The following is a 21,104-nucleotide window of genomic DNA, read 5'->3' as shown; positions in this document are numbered from 1 at the left end:
AGATAATAAGAGGTGTATTTTTTTTATTCAAGAAATATTTTGGGAGAAATAAGAGAGAAAAGGATTACCATCGTTATATGAGACGACAAGTTGTGCACAGTGCTGTAAGAGTCATGTAATTAATCAGAGAAAAACAGGGTGAGGTACAAAATGAAAAATATGTGTTTTCAAATGCCATACTTGGAATAGGAAGATTCCTAGAATGTTAAGAGAGAAAAAATGTCCAAGTGCAGCAACTCTTATAGACATTCATAAATGAAAATTATATTTTTTTTAACGTGCGATTGATATTTTCGAATTTAAATAGCTTTCCGTTACTTTTTTTGCCATTTTCTTCTACTTAAAAAGGACCAGGTGGGCTATTTGGGATCTATCAACTTAGCTTCTCACTCGAGTGCTCCGATTGGGGGTAGTAGCAGTTAGATGGGGCTAGGGAGGAGCTAGCAACTATAAAAGTGTTGGTGAGATATTTGAGGAGTGTGACTAGGGATGACTCAGAGACAGAAGTGTGAGGTGGTTATGATGGAATATTGTCATTAAAAAGTATTGAAGAAAAGGAAAAACACACACGCACATACATACACAAGTACACGATGGTAACTACTAATTTGATGGATTGGAAACTTAAACAAAGTACGAAACAGACATACGATATATCGGCGAAAAAGGCAACATCATCATCAGATTGGGTGGGGGTGATATAGAATTCGAGTACGTTCGTGGGATATTATATGAATTCACGCAATTTTCTTAGAGTCGATCAAGATTTTAAGAATTTTCAAAGAACATCTGTCTACCATATGCGCCAAAAGAATTCTATAAATCATTGCATAAATAATGGAATGTTTTTTTTTTGTTTCCTTTCTTTTATCAACTTGTCTCTAGTGCTACAGTAAAAGTTTCTTTTTTAAGAGGCGTCTGGCACCTGCAAACAAACGAACGCGAAAGCATCGCAGTAACAGACACTGGAAAGTGTCACATTTTTCCGCCTCTTTCTTCCTACATCCAAGTCTCTCTCTCTCTCTCTCTCTTTTCTCCTATTCTTTCTGAATATTGCAGAGAAGAACTCGCGGGAGAACTGGCTAAAGTGATTCTCTGTGTTTGTTTTGTTTTTGTTTGTTCGTCTCCTTCTCTTAAGAAAGCTCAATAAGGAAATGACGTTGATATGACTCCGTTATATGATAAGAAAAGAAAAAGCAAGAAGGATAATATATGTGGCTTGCAAAAGGCAGCCGGCCAAGGCACAGGATTAGGGTTCTTGTTTGTTTTTGTTGTTTTAAAGTCAAATCTATCCATCGATCGTTCATTAATTAACGAAAGATTTGGGTTAAGGGGAAAAGAGGAGATTAGCCAAAGTTTTGGTTATGGGGATAGAGCCTTGGAACACGTTTTAAATGTGGATAAGGCTTTTTGGGTTGTTATGACAATGAAAGCGAGAAAAAAGTTGATGAAAAGGGCGGTCTTTTTTTTTGTTGTTTTGCTATTTTACTTTGTACAGATGCCAGCTAGTATAATATATGTAGTAGTTGTAAGCTAGTAGTAGTAGTATACGTAGTCAAGCAGAGTAGTTGCATGACTAGGTGTGATATTTTATTCACACAAAGACAGTCAAGAGACGAGCCTTTATCAAGTTTACTCCAAGTGCTCGAGGAAGTTTGGCGTCCGGAAGTATTCTGGAACTTGTTCGTCGAGACGGGCGATGATCTTGTAAATGGCTTTTTTCCAGCTAGGCTCAGAGTCTTTTCCTGCTTGGATAGCCTTGAAGAATTCACGCAATGTCTCCGAAACAACGAAAACAAAAGGCGCCGGAACCTGGAATGGTCAAGAAGAAAAAGAAACAAATGTAATTTTTGTAATAAATCGAACACACCGATTGAAATGTTGTGATAACAGGCTGAAATCCTTACCTCAATGTGGTTGTTGCGATTGTAATGGAGATTGAGGGCGCGGAAGAGTTCCGAGTCGGGCGACACATGGATGTCATCGGCGTTGACTACTCCCTCGCTTAATAATTGGCGGCTGTACTTCTCCATTTGGATGTAATAGAATTCCCTGTGGATATGCAAATGAGTAAAATTGCAATTATAATCGTGCAAATGGTCAAGTTCATAATAGGAAACGACAAATGGAAATTTCTCCCCACCTACTCAACACACACACACACAAAAAACAGGCCTCTAACTCAATTTCCCAAACTCTCAGCCCTGTCACTTAGCAATGCAAAGGAACAACAGAGAATTAGTGATGGAAAATCCGAAGAAGAAGGAGCAAAAAAAAAAGTGGCGCTCAGTAACGTGCCAGCTGTGCTAATTGATGCCACCCCTATACTACTTAGTTCTGTCCGCCTATGCGGAAAGGTAAACCCAATGCCGACGGGCTGTCCGTTGCATAATGCAAATGGCACTCTATTCCCTAGTCATGAGATGTATACACACCAATCCGCAGCTGCAGCACATGCTTCGCCTGGTTTTCCTATCCATTTTGCAAAGATTCGTTCATCCAACCATGGATCAAACAACCTCCAGTCCTCCCAACAAAAAAAAAAAACGACGCCAATGTAATGGCCAAGTTAGAATTGCGCGTCGAATTTCCACCTAACTCGGCCCCTCGTGTCTTTGCACAGCCACGACCATCTGACATTGTCTACACACGCATCTCGCTGATTTTATCAAATATTACAACCATCAATCTTTTCCCACTGCTATCACATTCTAACTAAAATTCATTAGGGACTCGCTTAAGTGCTGCAGTATCGCCGTTCCAAGTTTCTGCGCGTACGTAATGGACGCTCGATTCTTCTTATGTTTTTATGGGTTTTTTTTTTTTAGGAAGGAAGGAAGTAAGAGAGGGATCTATGGTTCTTTCGCATACTCTGCGGCACGGGATAGTCTAATTAGAATGGTTCCTCCTAACCACTCTATCCGTGAAGGCGGGCGTTTCTACAGCGAAGGAGGCATTTTAAGGTGGGCCCGCGCACACGCACTCGACTACTATTTGAAAACAAATGTAAAGAGTGGCCAAAAATTTATATGGTGGGGAGCCAGAATGGATTAATGATAACCCACTCTTTTCAGAATTTACGGTTGAAAGACGGGAGGGGTTACAATTTACAATCCCGAATCATTTTTTTGTTTTTTGTTTCAAATTTCCCATTCACGAATCAGGCGGAAGGAGGAGGAAGTTGCGGAACTCCGCCCTCGACTTGCAGACAGTGTGTGCATGTTTGCGCTTTATCGTCTGTTTATTATATTCTTGCTTGTCGAAAGGAGTTATAGTTTAAAGGAAGACGGAGCCAAAGCCAAAAGTTGGTGTTTTGAAGCTGCTCGATCGAGAAAAAAAGCGCAGAGGGAATATGCAGCAGGAGCGGTGGTGGTGGTGAATTCACGCCGGAGAATTCAGCTTTTCGCGTCTTTATGTGCATATGCAAGTGGCGGAGATGTGGCTGTGTCTGTTTTTGGCTCAGACGCTAGGTTAGACGCTCATGGCTTCGTCAAGTAGTGGTCCGAGATATTTGGCTGGTTGGATTGCTTTAAAGCTCAATTATGAAGTTGGGGATTCGCGACTTCTGGCAGTTTGTGCAGAGGGATCGAATAGAGAGAGAGCAAGAAGGGCTTGTCCATTAGCTCTAGGGGAAAATAAGAGAAGGGAGCAGCTTTCAACGGGGGTAGAGAGAGAGAGAGGAGAGAAAAGGAGCCACGAGACACGCTGCTTGACAGTGCATAATGTTCTAATGAACGTGCTGATTCCCCCCGAGATGTTGGCCAAGCACAGGGCAAGAGCCAAGAGGGATCCAGATCATATAGAGCAGCAGCGCTGCTGCAACTGTTGTACATATATGCTGCTGCTGCATACGTACAACATGTTGTAGCTATACATTCGTGCGAATTGGATCAATCTGCGCTGGTTGGCGAATGGGTTACGCGGTACGCTGTTTAACATGGACCACAACCATAGAGCGACCAAAAGGAGCCGCTGTCCCGGTCAAGCCAACAGCTTTGGCTGAACTCTGCTCTTTGTACCCGACGACGACTCCTTTCTGTTGCTTTTCATTAATTCTAGAAATGAATCGACTCTTGGCCAGCACCACGACGCTCTCTCACCCTTCGTCTCCTCCCCTTCCGTAATCATTTGCCTTCCTTGCCCTGCTGCACCCACCACCATCCATCCATCCTTGTCTTCCAATTCTCCTATTATATACACTTCTGCCCATCAAAGGCAAACAGAAGCAGCTGGCTCCGGTTACCCAATGCGATTCTTATCGCGACGCCCGCATGGACGCAACATCCGCTCAAGATTTTTACCGAACATCGTGCGAAAAAGAATAAAATTGTGAAAACTTCCAGCACAGAGAAAGAAAAAAATCGAAGGCTTTTTTCGACAGGAAATTTCATCGTAGACGGAAACCCCCCGAAACAGAAAAGAGAACAACAAAAAAAAAGAAGGAGGAGGAGAATAAGAAGAAACAGGGTGGAAAAAAGTTATATAATCGTCAAAAGGGAGGCGAGACTAACCGGAAGTTGGAGAACCACTTGACGAGCTGTGCGGTATTGTTCTTGTTGAAGTTGACATCGGGGAAGAACGTCTTGAGGACGGACGAGCTGGGATAGCGGCACCAAAAGAACATCAATTTGGCCTTGCGCAGATGCATGGGCGTCAGCGTCGACGATTGGTGGACGCTGCCGTAAGGGCTGGCTCCATCCGACGACTCAGAGTGACGGTCCGTGTTGTCGTGGTTGTGGTGGTGGTGTCCTCCGCTGTGGTGATGACTGCGATGGTGGTGGTGGCTGTGGTGGCTGGCCAACAGAGCCGGATGAAGAAGCGAGGCCGAGGTCGACGGAGAGGTCAGGTCCAGTTCGGCCAAACCGGGGCTCTTGCAGCTCCGCTGAGAGGACGATCCGGCGGCGGCGGCAGCGGCTTGGGCCTGTTGGGCTCCGGCGGCGGCGGCTGCGGCGGCGGCAGCGAAATATGCCGAGTAGTTGGAGAAAAGACTTGGATGGTGGAGCAGAGGTGGCGGGCCACCAGCGCCAGCCTGTGATGCGGGCTGAGATGATTGCACAGCGTAGCGCTGCTGCTGCTGTTGTTGTTGTTGTTGCTGTTGTTGGCTGGGAGGCGTCGGGCTGCGCGACGGTGGAGGCGAGTGAGCGCTAGAACTGTGATTGATCAATGAAATTTCTAGCGGCGAGAGACGCGTTTCGGCGTTGTCGCGATGTCCAGGCGCCGGACTCGAATTCCTCTCGGACGACGTCGTTTTGTTGTTGTTGTTGCTGGCGGCGGGGGTAAAGCGACGCTTCTTGGGCGAGACGACCAAGCTAAGGGCCTCGTTCTGTTCAGCGGCATCGGCGTCGATGGCGTCTTGTTCTTCCTGTTGCTGTTGCTGCTGCTGCTGCTGGGTGAACTGCTGGCCGATGTTGGCCAAACCGGCGGCAGCGGCGGCTGCGGCGGCGGCTGCGGCAGCCGGATGGATTCCAGCTCCAATGGAGTTGACGATGTGGTTGAGAGCGGAATTGGGAGACTGCTGTTGAGGGAAGAGATGATGCGGAAGTGGGCCGTAGGGCGTCCGCAAGAACGGAGTCGACGTCAAACCGAGGGCGGCCAAATCGCCGTTTCGCAGTCCGCGGTCGATAACGCGGCCTCGTTGCAATTTGCTCAATTCAGATTCTTCGCCGGCAACAGAGTTGGCCGACGATTTCTGGCTGTTGGCGATGACGTGATGACGGGAGCGCTGCTGTTGCTGCTGGGCGGCTGCAAAGCGGGACAGAGTGTTGTCCACCAACTGGGCCAAAGACGAGGCCAATTCCGATTTCAACATTTCAGCCAAACCTTCCAGTTCCGTGTTGTTGGGCGAGGAGACCGGTTCCTTTGGGGTGCTGGTCATTTGTTGAACGGGCTGCTGGGCCGTCGGCAATGGTTGCTGCTGCTGCTGCATCTGCTGGACGGCGGATTTGATAGGCGCTTGCTGGCGTTGCTGCTGTTGCTCCATGAGCATGCGACGGGTGGCGTCCAGGTAGGCCGCATGAGCCTGGGAGACGTGACTCAGATCGCTGTTTGACATATTGGAACGCATACCGAAATTGATGGGCTGATGGAGGGCGTTGCGGGAGCGGCCGGCGTCGTCTCGGACAGGCCGGCGGATTTGCTGCTGCTGCTGCTGCTGGGCCGGCTCGCTGCTGGATTTCTCGGCCCGTTGGTGCTGCTGCTGGAGTGCGGCGAAGCGCTGCTGGTGGAGCGAAGCGATGCGCTCCTGAAGGGATCGAATGGGATCGTGCTGCTGCTGTTGCTGCTGCATCTGCATCATGTCGCGCTGCTGTTGCTGCTGGGCAGAGCTGGAGCGAGAGGAAGCTTGGGCGCGGGCCATGCTGAGTTCGTGCTGCTCCTCTGAAAGTGAATCGTTGCGATCGTCCGTTGTCTCGTCGTCCTCCTCCTCTCCCTCGGAGGTGAATTTGTGTCCGTGCTGCTGGGGCTGGTAGAGTTTGCGCTTCTTGCAGCCGTTGATTGCAGCCGGGGTCGAGGTGCGCATCGTCGACACGATCGACTCGACGCGGGCCCGTTTGTTCTTCTCTTTTACTTCTTCTTCCTCGTCGTCGTCTTCCTCTTCCTCCTCGGGACCCGAATGGCCGGCCGATTCTTTTTTCAATTCCTCAATTTCGTCGTCGATGTCGTCGAGATCGACTTCGGCGGCGGCGGCTGCTTCGACGTCGGAAGAGCTGGAATCGTGTCGAGGTCGGCGGACGCCGCGAGCCGGCGATGTGGCGGGAGTCAACGGAGTGGCCGTGCCTTGGTGGTGGTCGGCACTTTGTTGTTGCTGTTGTTGTTGCTGCTGTTGCTGGAGAACGTGACGGAGGAACCAGGCAGAGTCCTCGTTGCCGCTGTCTGGGCTGTCCGGACTGCGCCGGATGACAGAGGTGGCAACGGCCACGGACTGTGCGCTACTGCCACCACCACCGGACGTCGACGACGATGATGAGGGGGAGTGGCTGAGCGCCACTTTACCCGTCACTTGAATGCTATCGTGTCCGACGACGTGCGACAGCTCAGAGCTGCTGCGCTGCTGATCTAACAGGTCGCCCACCATGGCCGACGATGGATTACTGGCAGCTTTGGCCAAGAACGACAGCGAATAACCTCCTTGCGAGGAGGGGTGCTCCAATAGCGCCATCAAAAATACCGGAATAGTCGAGTGGAAATGCAACTCACGTTTTGGGTTTGGTTTGTTTTTCTTCAGAATTCGGATCCTTATTGTTCCGCGCTGCCCGTCGAAGAATTCAGTTGTCGAATGTTGAACACGCAATTTTCACGCACGGTGGCAACTGACGAGAAATAGTCAACGTTCCTTGTTGAAGGAAGATCAAGAGATAAATCAAAGTCTGTCAATGCTTAGAGTTGTGTGTGTGATGTGAAATTTCGGCAGAGTCCAGTATGGAGCACGGAAATGACCAAAATCAAAAAGTACAAAGTCAGAGAGCGTTTGGGAGTCGGATCGTCTCGGCGACAGACCTCTCGAGACGAAGCCTTGGCAGTGACTGAAGTCGTTTGCCTTGAGTCGCTCTACTAAAAAGGGCTGCCCAGGATATAGGAGCAGGAGCAGGAGGAGGAGGAGGAGGAGGTGGTTGGTGGGGTGAGGCGGAGAGGGAAGAAAGGGAGGATTGAGATGGCCCCAGTATAATCAAGAGAGGGACGGACCAAGAGGGGAGGAGGGGTTCTACAATGAGCGAGCGAGAGAGAGAGAAACGGGCAGCTGGCGTCGCCAGGTGAAGGCAGAAAGGCTCGAGAGAGAGAGAGAGAGAGAGAGAAGGGATAGGAGCGCGCCAACGGGATGGCAAGGAAGGCGGCAACCGACTGAAGGTTTCAACTGCGTCTGTAGGAGAGTGGCTTATCTTATTGAGGATAGGATATATAAGGGGGGAGTCGCGCACGATGCCAAGCCAAGCGTCTCCAAGCCCAGCCTACTCCTATCCACCACCACCTACCACCGCCACCCTCTTACATGCAAGCTCCCATGTTTGTCTTTCGACTTGAACCGAACGGCCACCACCTTCTCCCCGCAAGACCACCCAACCCTACCACCACAAAAACATAATGAAATAAAGTTGGGAGAAAAGACAGCAGCAACAACACAAACAGAAACAGAAACAGAAAAATGGACAACATTTGAAATTGTCCAAAAAATTTCGACGGGCTCCGCCCGCGACAGGATGCCGCAAGACATTAGAACCGGCCCTGCCATTGGGTCTCGAAAGCTCGCAAGGAGGTGGGCAAAGTCACGCTCAGATGCTCACCGACCGCTGCGGCCAGCTCTGCTATAGTCGATAGGGCGGGAGTGTTGTTGAACTTGGCTGCATTTACTCAGCACTAGTCCCGCATGCATCCAACATGTGGCCGCGTCCGCACGTTTTTGGGCTTCGACCGAGTCGAATAAAAGATAAAGTCAAGACTTTGTCTACACGATTTCAATTTCGGGTCATTCATTGTTTGACATTGTCATTTCCCCCCCGCTCCCGCAGAGCTCCACCCACCTTACTATGCCATCAATGTCGGCTCTTGCATTGCCGATAGTCTATACTTTGTTGTTGTTCGGCTCATCGAAAATGAATGAACTTTCCTTGGCGTCTGACAGAAACGAAAGGACTTTGAGTCGACTCGTTCTCTTGGATTCCGTGAAACTCTACAGACAAAATAAAAACAACAACGACTCCAGCAGCCGAAGCGGCGATGCCATGAAATAAAGAGACCCTTGTTTTCCCGTTCGCAAGATCTCGTCCACTTTTCATCATCAATTCAAAGAGACGACTGCTCCAGCAACTCTCTGCCTTTTTTTTTTTAAAGGGCGCATCGTCTTTTTGTGGCCAGTAGTTCACTGAAGCGACCGTCCGTCGGCTCCTTCATTTTCCATTAACGAATGCGTCGCGACGAGTCTTGACAGGGGAATTGCACCTGAAGAAAACCAAGCGATAAGGGAGGGTTCAGTTGGGGGGAAAGAAGAAAAAAAAAATCCGGAGAAACGGAACAAAAAAAAATTAATCATGGCCGTAGTAAATCATTGATTAAGGTCCGGTCAGCGCTGAGTGGGTAACTGCCGTCGTCTACCTTTCGTGTCATCGCCTGTGCTGTACAGGTCGGGCTGGCGGGAGTCGCGGTGCCCAGTTCATTTTGCGCTCTGCTGATGGGAAATTGAATGACTAATGAAGTCAGATGGCGACCAAAACAATGCGCACACAGTCGCCGGCACGCGTCGCCGTCTTTGTCGGGGTGGGGGGCCACGGGCCATATAACTACTACCAGTAGTGGTGATATAAGCTCCTTCCAATAGACCGATCCATAAATCGACAGTCGGACAAAAGGGAGGAACCCATGCGACCACGCCAAAAATAGAGAGAGAGGAGAAGAATCACAAGAATCGGTGGAATGAGGGGGAATCTCGAATGAGTGGGGGGAAATAAGAAGAAAAAAAAAGAAGAAGAAGAAGATGAAGAAGAAGAAGGAGAGAAGAAATGAAAAAGTATGTTGCATTGAATAGAGTTGCGACTAGAGGAGAATCGAAGAGGACACACACAGACAGAGTGAGAGGGGTTATAGCGATGGATGGATAGATGGATGGATTGGGGGGAGAAAAAAGAGAACGAGGTTTTGAATGTCATGCGAAGAGTGAGGGCAGGGAATTTTCCATCTCGCAACGACGTCGAGCGACGTGTGCCAGAACGACGTCCAACCACCCTCACAATGCCCTCTCTCTCCCTCTATATATTCCACCCTACAAACAGCCCAGCCCAGGAGCCCGAAATCTTCCCTGTGACTGTATACATTTTGTATAAACGCATAGAGAGAGACTTTATACCTTTTTTTTCTACTTCTCATCGGCAGTGTTGTCCTTCTTATTCTTTCTCTCGTCATTCTTTGAGCCCTCCCACTCTTCTTTTTTTTTAGGGGTTTGACGACGACCAACGACACACGGTCAGATAGTGACACGTGCCACCATCCCAATGAGTTCCAGACTCTTTTCTTTGATACCATTTTCTTTTTCAAAAGTAGTATATTCTTCCCCCCCCATTTTTTATTCCTACTTGTAGAAGGACTCAAATTGTCGAAGAGCTGAACTCCTATCCGTTTGAAGGAGAGACAATTTAAATAGATTCGAAAAGAAATGGTTAGATTTAAATAATATTTCTTCTTGATGTTGTTGTTGTTGGTCGAGGGAGGACGGAACGAGCAAGTTTGTTGTATGCTGGCCCCGCCTCTCTTTCAGACGGTATTGTGTGTGTGTATATATCTAATCAAGTGGCGCACCCTGGGCGACTTTCTAGATGCTGACGGTGACTCATCGACGACTGTATCGAGAGAAAAAGAGAGAGGGTTGCGCAAAGTTGAAAGGACAAGGGGGAGTTGAGGGATGGAGAGCGTCGCGACGCCCCCCCCCCCTCCTATCTGGAAAAAAAAATTACTCACCCGACGATTTTCTCCTTTGAGAGAGAGAGACGGGAACCGTGTTCATTTTTTGTGTGTGTTTTTTTTTCATCAAATGTTTCCAGTTACCAAACGCCCAGCCGCCCCGAATAAAAGTCTCCAATGTTGCCACTTCAATAACCGACTTGTTACATAATATCACAGTTCCGTGATCTCAAATAATACAATGAAACGTAGCACACATCCTTCGTGCGTTCGACTGCGATTGGATCATAGCGCGGATATAATAGGGCGACGTAATACTCAATGGGAACCACTTGATCCGCCGGGCAATGAGAGTTGAATTTGAAAAAAAAAATAAAAAACAGTCTCAACATGTTACACAATCAAGAGGAACTCTACAAGATGATTTTTTCATTCCACTAGATGCAAAAGATTTTCGTCTTATTGTTGAAAAAAAACTTCCGATTCCCAGGGATTATTATTATTACCGTCATTTGTAGCGGCTTTGATTGTATTAGTGGAACCCCAAACTCTTTCCAAGTCGTCGAGCCCATTAATAATTTGTAATACACAAGACTTACTGCGCAACAAGCCAAAAATAGACAAAAGCTCAAATGTGCGGTAGTAGTAGCCTAGTAGTAGTAATAGTAGACTTGTTTATATGGGTTATGATTCCCTGCATCATCTGCCGGGCCCATTGTTGATTCGTATACACACACATCGTCGAGTGGCATTCATTTTTGGTGCACTAGACTTTCTTTGTGACCTATTTTGTGGCGATATATATATCTGCCGGTACGCTGAAGGCAGCGGAAACGGTGAAAAACATGATCTATAACGCTGCGCTGCACCCATGCAGCGCTTACGAAATGAAGTGGAATCGATACAATAATAGACAGCGGTGCATGGGGAGGGACAGTCCACCGTCTTTTTTTCTGTCTGCTCCTTGTCCACTTCTTATTTCTCTCCTCTGTCTGTTTTTGAGAGTGGAATGATTTGTCGAAAGGGGGGAAACAACACAAATAAATAATGCAACCAAAAAAGAGTTTGGCCAGAAAAAATTGTTGTCAATTTTTCTCAGGGATTTCGAGGAGATGCCGACAATGTAACAACATGCTGTATACAGTACTTTCGGGGCGCCCTTTATTCGATTTGTATTATGCGCATACAAGACGTGCAGACAAGGAAGGAAACTTGTACATTCTCTTCCAGCCGGCCGTATATTATGAGGGCTTTATAATAACCTCTGTGAGGCTATATCAGCATATTAACCAACAATAAGGGATTGTGTCTGTGTGTGTGTGTGTGTGTGCATAAAAGCCTTTTGTTCACCTGTCCCTCCGTCTTGGATTAGGAGGTCTTCCCCATCCCATAAACTGGCCGGCATGTTAACAAACACTTAACCTTTTCTCTTGGGCTATTTGAAATCAGATACTAGTAGAGCTGCTCACTAAAACTTCTTCAGGGGGGAGCACCCATCTAAAATCCCGGGCGTATAGTTCTACGGGACGGCTCAAAAGTCTTGATGTTGTGCCCTTTTGTTTCTTGCCTTTTACCCATTGCGACGTTAACTGGCTGGGTTAAAAAAAAATGTAAATTACGAGAGAATAGACCGAATATAGTGGGCTCTATTGCGCTATTCAGGTTCTTGACCTTTTAAAAATAAAAAAATACGAAAAACCACCGGCGTCTACAGCCGAGTTGTACCTTGTATAAAGGTTGGTATCATATTAGACGAATCCGCAGTTTACAATCAACACCTGGCCCCTCATGATGGGCGACTTATTCCATCTCCCGTTGATTCTTGATTCTTTTTTTCCATCTTTTGTCTTTTTATTTTTTTGTTTGTTTCAATTTCTAATCGAATTTCCCTGTTCGTACAATTTCAGTTTGTACAGTCATTGTTTCCAACTTGTACAAGTCGTTAGTCGCCTTCATCATCACGCAACTATAGCAAACTATCTCGACTAGTTTCGACCCCCCTCTCCTCTTGTTCGTACATATTCAAACCAATCAATAGAATCAATTAAAAATGCATGCAAGAAGGAAATAAGGGAGCTGCTGGGAGATGTTGGAGGGGCGATCCGGAGTACATAGAAGGGAAGGTTTCATGCATTGTTGATGAAAGATGCCGGACGCGCGTTTGTGAGAAACATTTCATTGATCCCGTGTTATATCTTTTCCTTCTCCTCCTGCTGGTCTTTTCCAAAAATCTAACAATAAAAGAAAACAAAGCAAAAAGTCGTCTCCGCAGCAGCACACACACATACACGCAATGCACAAGATTTCCACCGTGGATTTTTGTTTTGTTTTTTTATTTTCGTCGGTCAATATCCTCTCGGCTTTTCTCCACACTCTTCAGTTCAGGAAACAACCCGCATCTTGGCTTCTTCCTGTGTGTGTGTCTCTCGTTTCTCTTTTCTTTTCACCATGTGGTGGGGGTTCCTTATCTCTTTTTTTACAAGCACACGGAAGAAGACTGAATTAACAGAAGGAAAATTCTTGGCGCGCAACGCAGGATCGCCTGGAATACGTCAGAATTCGGCTGGTTCTTAAATGCCCATCAATATTCATTGCGCTTCAATCAATAGAGTTCGATACTTGATTCGGCTAGCTATGAATTATGTCTTCACCAATGCCAAGACGTCTGTAGTAGCTCGATGAAATTTTCATTCACTTTGCTCTTTTTCTATTCCCCCACCCCCTGTCGAATTAAACAGAGAGTCCCCGTGCAGAGGCCGAGAAACACACCCCTAGAGTTGATGGACAGCTCATTGAAAAAGGTGGACAGATCTAAAGAAGTAAAGAGTCTCCGATTTCTATTGATAGAGGCAGCAAACGCGAGCGGTGAAATTGTCCGTGTGCCGTTTCCTTGCGGATGAGGACATTGGAATCCATTTCCAATGCAGACGTGAATAGGCCAACCCACGCAAAAGGAAAGAAAAGAGCATCATCCAGCCCCTCCCACCCACCCACCTAGAGTTTCAATGTGCTCACATAGAGACATTTGGCCAAAAGAAGAGAGGAGACTTGTTGTTGCCGGAATAAACACAGACAGAGAAAGGACACTTCATATCCAGGTGCTTTCTCTGTCCCATGGCAGCCGCATATACTACATCTTCTTCTTCTTCTCTCTCTCTATTCCTTTTGTGCGCGGTTATTGTGTGTGACATGGTGTGGCCGAGGGAGAAAGAAAGAAGAAGAAGAAGCTGTTAACACGTCGCGGACCATTGAGTCCGAGAGGCAGCAGTCAATCGGCCACTCCTCGCTCTCTTTTCAGACTGGACTAGATGGTGGGGACTCACATGTGGGAGGTTATAATATATGTACAGGAGGACTAGATAGACGACGACGACACAAGGGGTAACGCACACGAAACAAAAAATCCTCCTTCTCCTCCCCCCTGCTACGCATATTGGAGGGCGACTCGCGCGCGCGCAATTCAAAGTCCCAAGATAAGCCCTCCCACGGAGGCGAGCGGCCACTGTCGTATCGGATCTTTTCCGTCGCCTATTGTGCGTCGTAACTCCTCCATGAAAACTAAAAGGGGAGAACAACAAAACAAAAATGTCGAGCCAAAATAAAGAAGAAAAAGAAGAGCTCGGAATATTGTCCCCGACACAATCAAGTGGTTGGGGGAGAGAGAGATATTTACCGGCCCATCGGTTTTAACAAAATAATGTACACAGCAGCAGCAGGGCCGGCTGTGTGCACTTCCTCGAGATGCTATCGCGCATTTTTCGGGAAGCAAGACACGAAAAGTGAAACCAACAACTTGACGGAAATCCAATTATGCGTCGCGCTGGGGAAAAAAAAAAGACAAAAGAACTCGATCCAGCACATCCGGAAGACAAGCGTCGATGGAAAAAGAAGGGGGGAGCCCGCATCGATTACAAAACTTGATTTCTTTTCTTGAATGATTATTTTTTAAAAGAAAGAAGATAATTTCGAGAAAAAAGAGCGCTTGCTTCCTCCCTCGCGAGGTGAAAAACTCGTTAAATCAAAAAACGAAAGAAAAATAGGAAAAAAGACGACGGCGTCAAACGGAGGCTTGTAGGAAGTCTGCGGAAGAATGAAAGAAAACGGCCTCGTCAGTGGAACCCGTAATCAAGGCGGAGTGACCAGCACGTCCTATACACCTATATTATAGGCTACTACTAGCCTACTATCTCCTCCACCTTATCTGAGTCATCGCCGAGCCAAAAGCTATAAGCGGTTCAAGAATAACAGCCCCGCTGCTATGGTTATTCGAGTAGGGCGCGGGCGGACTCTCGGCCAGAAAAAGCAAAGGCCACACTCTTTAACCGGGGCAGGTGTCCATTTCCTCTTTTTTTTTTTTTTTACCTTCCCCTCCTAACCACTGCTCACCTCACGGGCTCCTCACAAGTTCCCCGTGTAGTACTCACATCTGCTCATTTTCTCGTTCTCTCTCTCTCTCTTAGAGCACCAAATACACACACACACACACAAATACCATAACAACCGGTACGTTGACCGATAACCTTTTGAAAAACTTTGTGTGTGTGTTTTTCTTCTTTTCTCTCCGAACATGGGGTGGAAAGAAGAAAAATGGATTGGACCAATGATTGGAGTTGAAACTCGACCAGACGCGCCTCTTCCACACGTCCAACCCTTCCGCACAGTAGGCACAATAACTAGACTTTTTTATTTTTACACTCTGTTATGGCTCGCGAGCCCCTAGTTCCTATACACTTGGGGCAGCTAGAGAAACAGCAGGAAATGAAAGTTTGCCGCTTTTGGAAAACTCGGCGCGCATACCTTGAGGGTCGCATACGAATATAGATGCGCCGATCGCCTATCAGGCCAAATCAGATCCTTATACACATCCAAGTGTATCAGTTCCCCCGTCACACCGTAACCCTCCCACCGGCTCCTGCGGTCGTCCGCGTACACAATCACCGGAGGAATGGCGGGGCTAGCTCGTGCCATCTGCCACACAAAAGAAAAGAATATCCATTTTTTTCTTCTAACCACCACAACAACAACCACCAAAAAAAACAGCATACCAATTTTTTATTTTAATTCAATTGAATTCCACGGACGATTGGAGAACAATTTAGTTTTGAGTCGATTAACACCTTTACGATCGACTGGCTTTGATCAAAGGACTTGGCCAGTAGAAGAAGATGAAGACGATCAATCCCCTCCCCCCTCCTCTGATTTCTTGCGGTTCAACTTCTTCAGGAGGGGAGAAAGAGCTCCTTATGGAGTGAAGTAGAGTGTGTAAATGTGGTGGCATGTACGGGGGCTACCATATTCCCCTGCTGTTTCATCGCTCCAGATTTCTAACCGCAAGACAGCAGGTAGAAAGTAAAAAGAAGAAGAAAGAAATCGAGAATGGGGAGCGGGGGTAAGAAGAAGATGGCCCCATTTTACCCAGGTGTAAAAAGGGGGGATATCCGTCAGAGAGTCCATCAACACTGCTGCCTACGCGTATATCTGGTCTAAATATAAGTACAGACACTTTCTCTAGTTGACGGATGAATGAATTTTAAAGGGAAAGGGTCGCATATAGGAGGACCACTGGGTTTCAGGTGGAAGGTCACCATATAGTTTCAGGTGATTCTAGGTCAAAATAAAAATATGCATACGCGTATATAGGCAGCAGCGGGCAGCGGCCAGACCGGTGTGGCTGACGCCAGTCTCTATGATTGAGCGACATGCAAGCGGCAATGTGCACGTCATGAAAAGGAGTGCTGTTGTGTGTGTGGGGGGGGGGGGACGATAGAAAAAGGGCAGCAGCTGTTGCTATTGCAAAAATAAAAAAATAAAAAAAAATAAGTTTGATCACAACAACATTTGCACACGGCAGAAAGCGCACCTTTAGATTCATCGCCACATCACCCTTTTAACATGAGGGGGTCATTTCTTGTCTTGTGTGGATTTTGAATCGACGCCTGCACGTCGGCTCGTCTCTTATTACACCCAAAGGTAGGAAAAGAAATCCTCGACCCAGGGCGACTCAGAGGGTGGTCGACGCGGTTGATGCAAGGGGGGGGCAAACAAACAAGCGATCCGACACCTTTTTTGGCGAAATTATACACGACACTATTGCGCCTTGTAGTCTTTTGAGTCTCATTATGCAACGGTACATGAAAGGCGATCACATCACCAGTGATCCGTGTCAAATTGGAAGGGTAAAGTATCCGCAGGATTCATCTGGCATACACAAACAAGGAAGAAAAGGCTGCAGAATAATGGCATTTTTGCAGAGAAAATCTCTTCAGATTTTCTAGAAGCGATGCTCATAAGAACTTGGATAAAAAAAAGAAATCCTTTGCAAGTCTAAGGATTCGCAGCCCCAAAAGGAAACTATAGATGATTTTATAAGAGCGCAACTTGAGACTTTGGACTGGTGTATTAGGCTCCGCTGGGGTATCAAGTAGCTTCTACTCTGACTAGTTTTTGTATAGACTTGTGTTATAACGCATGGAGGATGGCTGATGGGCCAGCTTTATGGACGGACATGTGTGTAAGTTCATCTGCTAACGAGAGAGCGCTACTACACATCAGTCCATTTACGAGGAAGTAATCGCGGCAGGAAAAAAAAGTATTAAAACTCGTTACTTTTTCGTTACTATTCTCTTATTATTATTCTCTCGTCCTATATGCTCGATCCTCTTCGAGTTCGTCTCCCCCCTCTTCTTTTCTTTCTTTCCATTCAGATCAAGAGCTGCTACACATTCTGCTATGAAAAAGGGGAGAGAGTGGATGTAGTAGAGGGACTGGCCCTTTTCTTCTTTCTTTATTCCTTCCTTCCTTCCTTCGCTTTGCTCCTTCATCCCCACAAAAACTTATTGCTGCCACTGCTTCCACCACGTTAATAACGCGTCCATCTGCCACTTTTTAGAACCCCCCTTCTTCTTCCACTATGTGTTATACCAGTAGCCTCCGCAGCGACTCGGCGAGGGGGTTGAGGGCAAACAAGAGGAACAGCTTCTCTCATACGCCCTTTTATCTTTTATCTATTTCGGTTTTTCGTTTTTGTGATTTAATAACACAAGGGAAAATAAAAATAACAATTTTTCAAAAAATATACTGCTTTATCCCCTCCCAAATAGAAAGAAATGGGGAAAAAAATGACTTTTTATTGGGCAAGTCGAATTTTTATTCAGAGAGAGCAAAGACGGGAGAGTCTAATGATATGCACGCACGTTAAAACGATCGCTGAACAAGAGGATAAAAGCTCTCATTTTCACCTTTACTGTGATCACTCGGCTCCTTATCGTCGGATATCACAAGAGAGTGGAAATAATAATACGAGTGAAGTCGAGCGTCAATTATTCGCAGTCACAGCAGCTGCTGATAACTCTCGTCTTTTAAAAAAACCAGATTACAGATAGAGAGAGAGAGAGTCGCGAAGGGCTGGCAATAAAGCGACATTGGCGAAAGATATGGGCAAGATACTGCTGCCGTTATGGCAGGACGCCTGTAACAAGAAGCTCTCCGGAATGTTCCGTTCCAGCTTCCAGTGATTCTATCGACTGTCGACTGGTAGCTGGTACAGCACACTTCTTCTTAATTACCTTCCTGGCCTGATATGATTACGATATTCCTCCGCTCGTCTTTGTGTAGTAACCGTATGTACGTACTTAACACGCAGATAGATTCGCTTAACGATTGTATGTACGAATAGAGTGAGCCAGAGCGACATATATATACGTTAATTGAGCGTGTTATATTCTCCCTGGGCGTCGGTTAATTGGCCAGAGTGCTCGGCACCCCTTGTATATATATGTCGCTGGTTAAAGATCCTAGACTCTAACTCACCTCGGCATCAGATCCGATTCGACACGACGTATCCGCCAGTCTATTCGTTGATCAACCAAATTGAAGAGAAAAGGGGTGATGCAGAGATTCAATCAAGTCAACAGCTAGGTTCTTATGGGGATTAGCACCATACAGGGGGATAAGACTTGCGCAACGCCAATAAAGAGGAGGACCCCACACTACGTGATGCTGCTGAATCCATTTCAAATGATTTGGAATCTAAGATATTTAAAAGATTCAGCGCTAGTGGGGAAGGTTCGGAATTGAACCCCCCAAAAAAGAAAAAATCCCGCGATACATAATTATACGAATCGCATTACGCTTTTGTGATTTTTAAAGCAACAACAGCAGAGGGTGAGTAGCTACACTGCTACACTGCTACAGCTACACGCAGTTCTTCTGTCAAAAAAAAAAAACAAAGTTTGGAGTTCGTTGGCTTGAACAAAAGGTTCCAATTAGGTTTTCCAAGTCCGAAAGAGAGCTAGTCTTTCCGTTCGTGGCGATGATCCAATCAAACTATCCCATCCAACCCCCACACAAGTACATACACAGGAGGAGCAACAGCACACGCTACTCTTTCCGTTCTTTATCTTCCGGCTTCCGCCTTGGCTTCCCTATTTTTTTTTCTCCTGCCCCTCGAGAGAGAATCGGCGCAACAGGCACTTATATCCAGACAAGGACCAGCGCCAACTTTTCGGGACCGATTGTTTCATGTCTATTAAATTTCATGCCAACCTTTTGTCTATCTGAAATTTTCAAGCCGCTTTCCCCCCAATTGAAAACAAAAACCCAAACAAAAAAGTTTGTTAGAAAATATAAATTTTACTAAGAAACTTGGCGAGGGAAATAAGTTTTTTCCTGTAGAGCCCCACCACAAAAAAAAATAATTAAGAGCTGCGCTCCTGATACTTGGGCTGGCCGACTTGATGACGTTCGAGGAGAAGCTTTTTGCGGCTAATTAACCTGTGAGGTAGCGCTCATTACCGTTTGAAAACATTTGCAACTTTTCTCAATATTTCAAGCGAGAGAGAAGAGCGCAGCTCAGCCAAAACGCAGTGTGCACCGCTGCTGCTGCTGCTGCTGCTGTGTCGGTAGAGTTTGTTCTTCTCCGCATGTCTTATTTAGTTTTTGTTTAACGGATAAACGTCGGACGTCCGCATCCGGGGATATGCAACTCCCGTCAGTTTCTCGCTCGACTCCTCTTTTTCGTCCAAATGCATAATGAGTGAACCCTGAGCTAATTTAAAAGTTTATTTCGCTTCTCTCTTATTCCTTGTCGGCGGCTCTTCTTTCCACACATCTCATCTGCATAGGTCAAGTACCTCCGGTTCTCTCACCAAAAATCAACGCGCAAGAGAAAGAATGAATCAAAATAAAAAAGACAACTCATAATCGACCATATGTCTGCTAGCGGTCTGCGCTGTTTTCTTATTCAATTCATTCCTTTCCACAAAAAAAAAAAAAATAACTATTTTTTAAGGGGGGAACGAAAGGGGGAAGAAGAGAGGCGGATGTTTGTCACTTTATCCAAAAATGTGGTTATTTCTTAGTATGAAGAAACGGAACGTCTTTTCTCTAGGTGTATACATACGCAGGAGCTTGTTGAACCCAAGGTCAAGATCCTTTTTGTTATTGCCTATCGATGTGGTCGTGTGGGGCGCAGACCTAGACAGTCGATATACACACACAGATGGACACATGTGAAGTTGTGTCTCCCTGTGTCCCTGCACAATGTACCGACGAGAGGAGCAGATGGTTTCTGGTGACTTGTTATTTACCTGTGTGTACCCACCTCCCACCCATTATACCACCCCACATTTTTCTTGAAAAAAATCGCATCATATGAACGTGGACATGCAGTTATTCTGGGTCAGACGCATCCATTGCATTCGAATTCCGGGGCTTTAAAAAAGAAAACGAATAAATCATGTCGTCTTGTGACTTTCTGGTCAAGGGGTTTAATGTTCGCTCTTCTTAAGAAGCGGATCGATTTGCGGGCCGGCCAAACTACACGAACAATATCTACACAATCGAGTGAACAGGGAGCTCAAATAATTCTAGGAAACGACTAGGGGAAACATCTCGAGACAGAACAGAAAATAAAGGATCATGTGCCGAAGAAAAGACAAAGAAAAACAACGGCAGATTGTCTTGATGTTATGAACATATGGGCTAATAAGAGGTTGAACAATAACGGAACCTATAACATCAGAGAGAGAGGGGGGGAGGTCAGGTCGGATTACCCTGTAGCAACGCAGCATAGTCCGTACATGTACATACACCGAGCCGCTCCAATTATTTCTTAAGTGGCACCTGAAGATGTTGGTTTAAGTGCTGCGCAGCTCGTTGAAAAACTAGACCCCGCCGTCTCTCTTGCTCATCCTCAACCTTTCAAAATTTGTGCCTAGCAGATGATCGCTTGGTTGTTGTGGTGTAGCAATTTCCCCCATTTTGAAGCCCCCCACCCTCCCCCACCCATCTCGTCATCACATTTTCGCTCTGCTGTTTTACAAGAAGCGGGTGGTTGAATGACGGTGGATCATCATCAGTGGGGGGCTGCCGAATGTCACCGTCTTCTTCTTCTTCGCTATTCCGGTTAGAGTCGAAATTCGTTGACACAGAGACAAGTGAGTTGGAGAGGATGGACGCAAGGAGCTGAAAAGTCACTCGAGCTTCGAAATAATCGCCTCAAACTTCTTGCACAGTGGCCGTATCACGGGCAACTTGAGTGCTATCCCTTGCATGAAAAGGTTGCACAGCTGGCCATCAAATGTTTTCTCGTCGGGAGAAATGACCAGCAGCCCCGCGTCTGCTGCCCGTTCGTCCGTCGGCGCCCATGTACGAGTCACGCGATCAGCATCTGTCCGGCGCACTCAAATAACAGTGTCTCTCTCTCAGCTCTCAGAGAGCTG

The 21,104-nt window shown here is 46.6% G+C and overlaps 1 protein-coding gene across 1 annotated transcript; it reads right to left on the bottom strand.

Annotated features, from left to right (window-relative positions):
* Positions 1-2: 2 nt before the first annotated feature.
* On the bottom strand, positions 3-10,338 carry LOC124328402 (homeobox protein prospero-like). The gene is made up of 3 exons (XM_046787170.1): positions 4,512-10,338; positions 1,908-2,052; positions 3-1,812 (listed from the first exon to the last, which is right to left on the bottom strand). The coding sequence occupies exons 1-3, from the start codon at positions 7,154-7,156 to the stop codon at positions 1,633-1,635; spliced, it is 2,970 nt and encodes a 989-aa protein (XP_046643126.1). The 5' UTR covers positions 7,157-10,338; the 3' UTR covers positions 3-1,632.
* Positions 10,339-21,104: the final 10,766 nt, after the last annotated feature.

This window comes from Daphnia pulicaria, chromosome 3, assembly GCF_021234035.1.
Source record: "Daphnia pulicaria isolate SC F1-1A chromosome 3, SC_F0-13Bv2, whole genome shotgun sequence".
NCBI lineage: Eukaryota > Metazoa > Arthropoda > Branchiopoda > Diplostraca > Daphniidae > Daphnia > Daphnia pulicaria.
This window is presented reverse-complemented; position numbering and strand designations above follow the sequence as displayed.

What these genes read in the sequence shown, in the direction of transcription:
- LOC124328402 (XM_046787170.1), bottom strand. Translation starts at nt 7,156, where the DNA reads ATGGCGCTATTGGAGCACCCCTCCTCGCAAGGAGGTTATTCGCTGTCG. An exon ending in AAGTGGTTCTCCAACTTCCG is followed by an intron (nt 2,053 to 4,511) that starts GTTAGTCTCGCC and finishes GCATATCCACAG; the next exon opens with GGAATTCTATTACATCCAAA. An exon ending in ATCGCAACAACCACATTGAG is followed by an intron (nt 1,813 to 1,907) that starts GTAAGGATTTCA and finishes TGACCATTCCAG; the next exon opens with GTTCCGGCGCCTTTTGTTTT.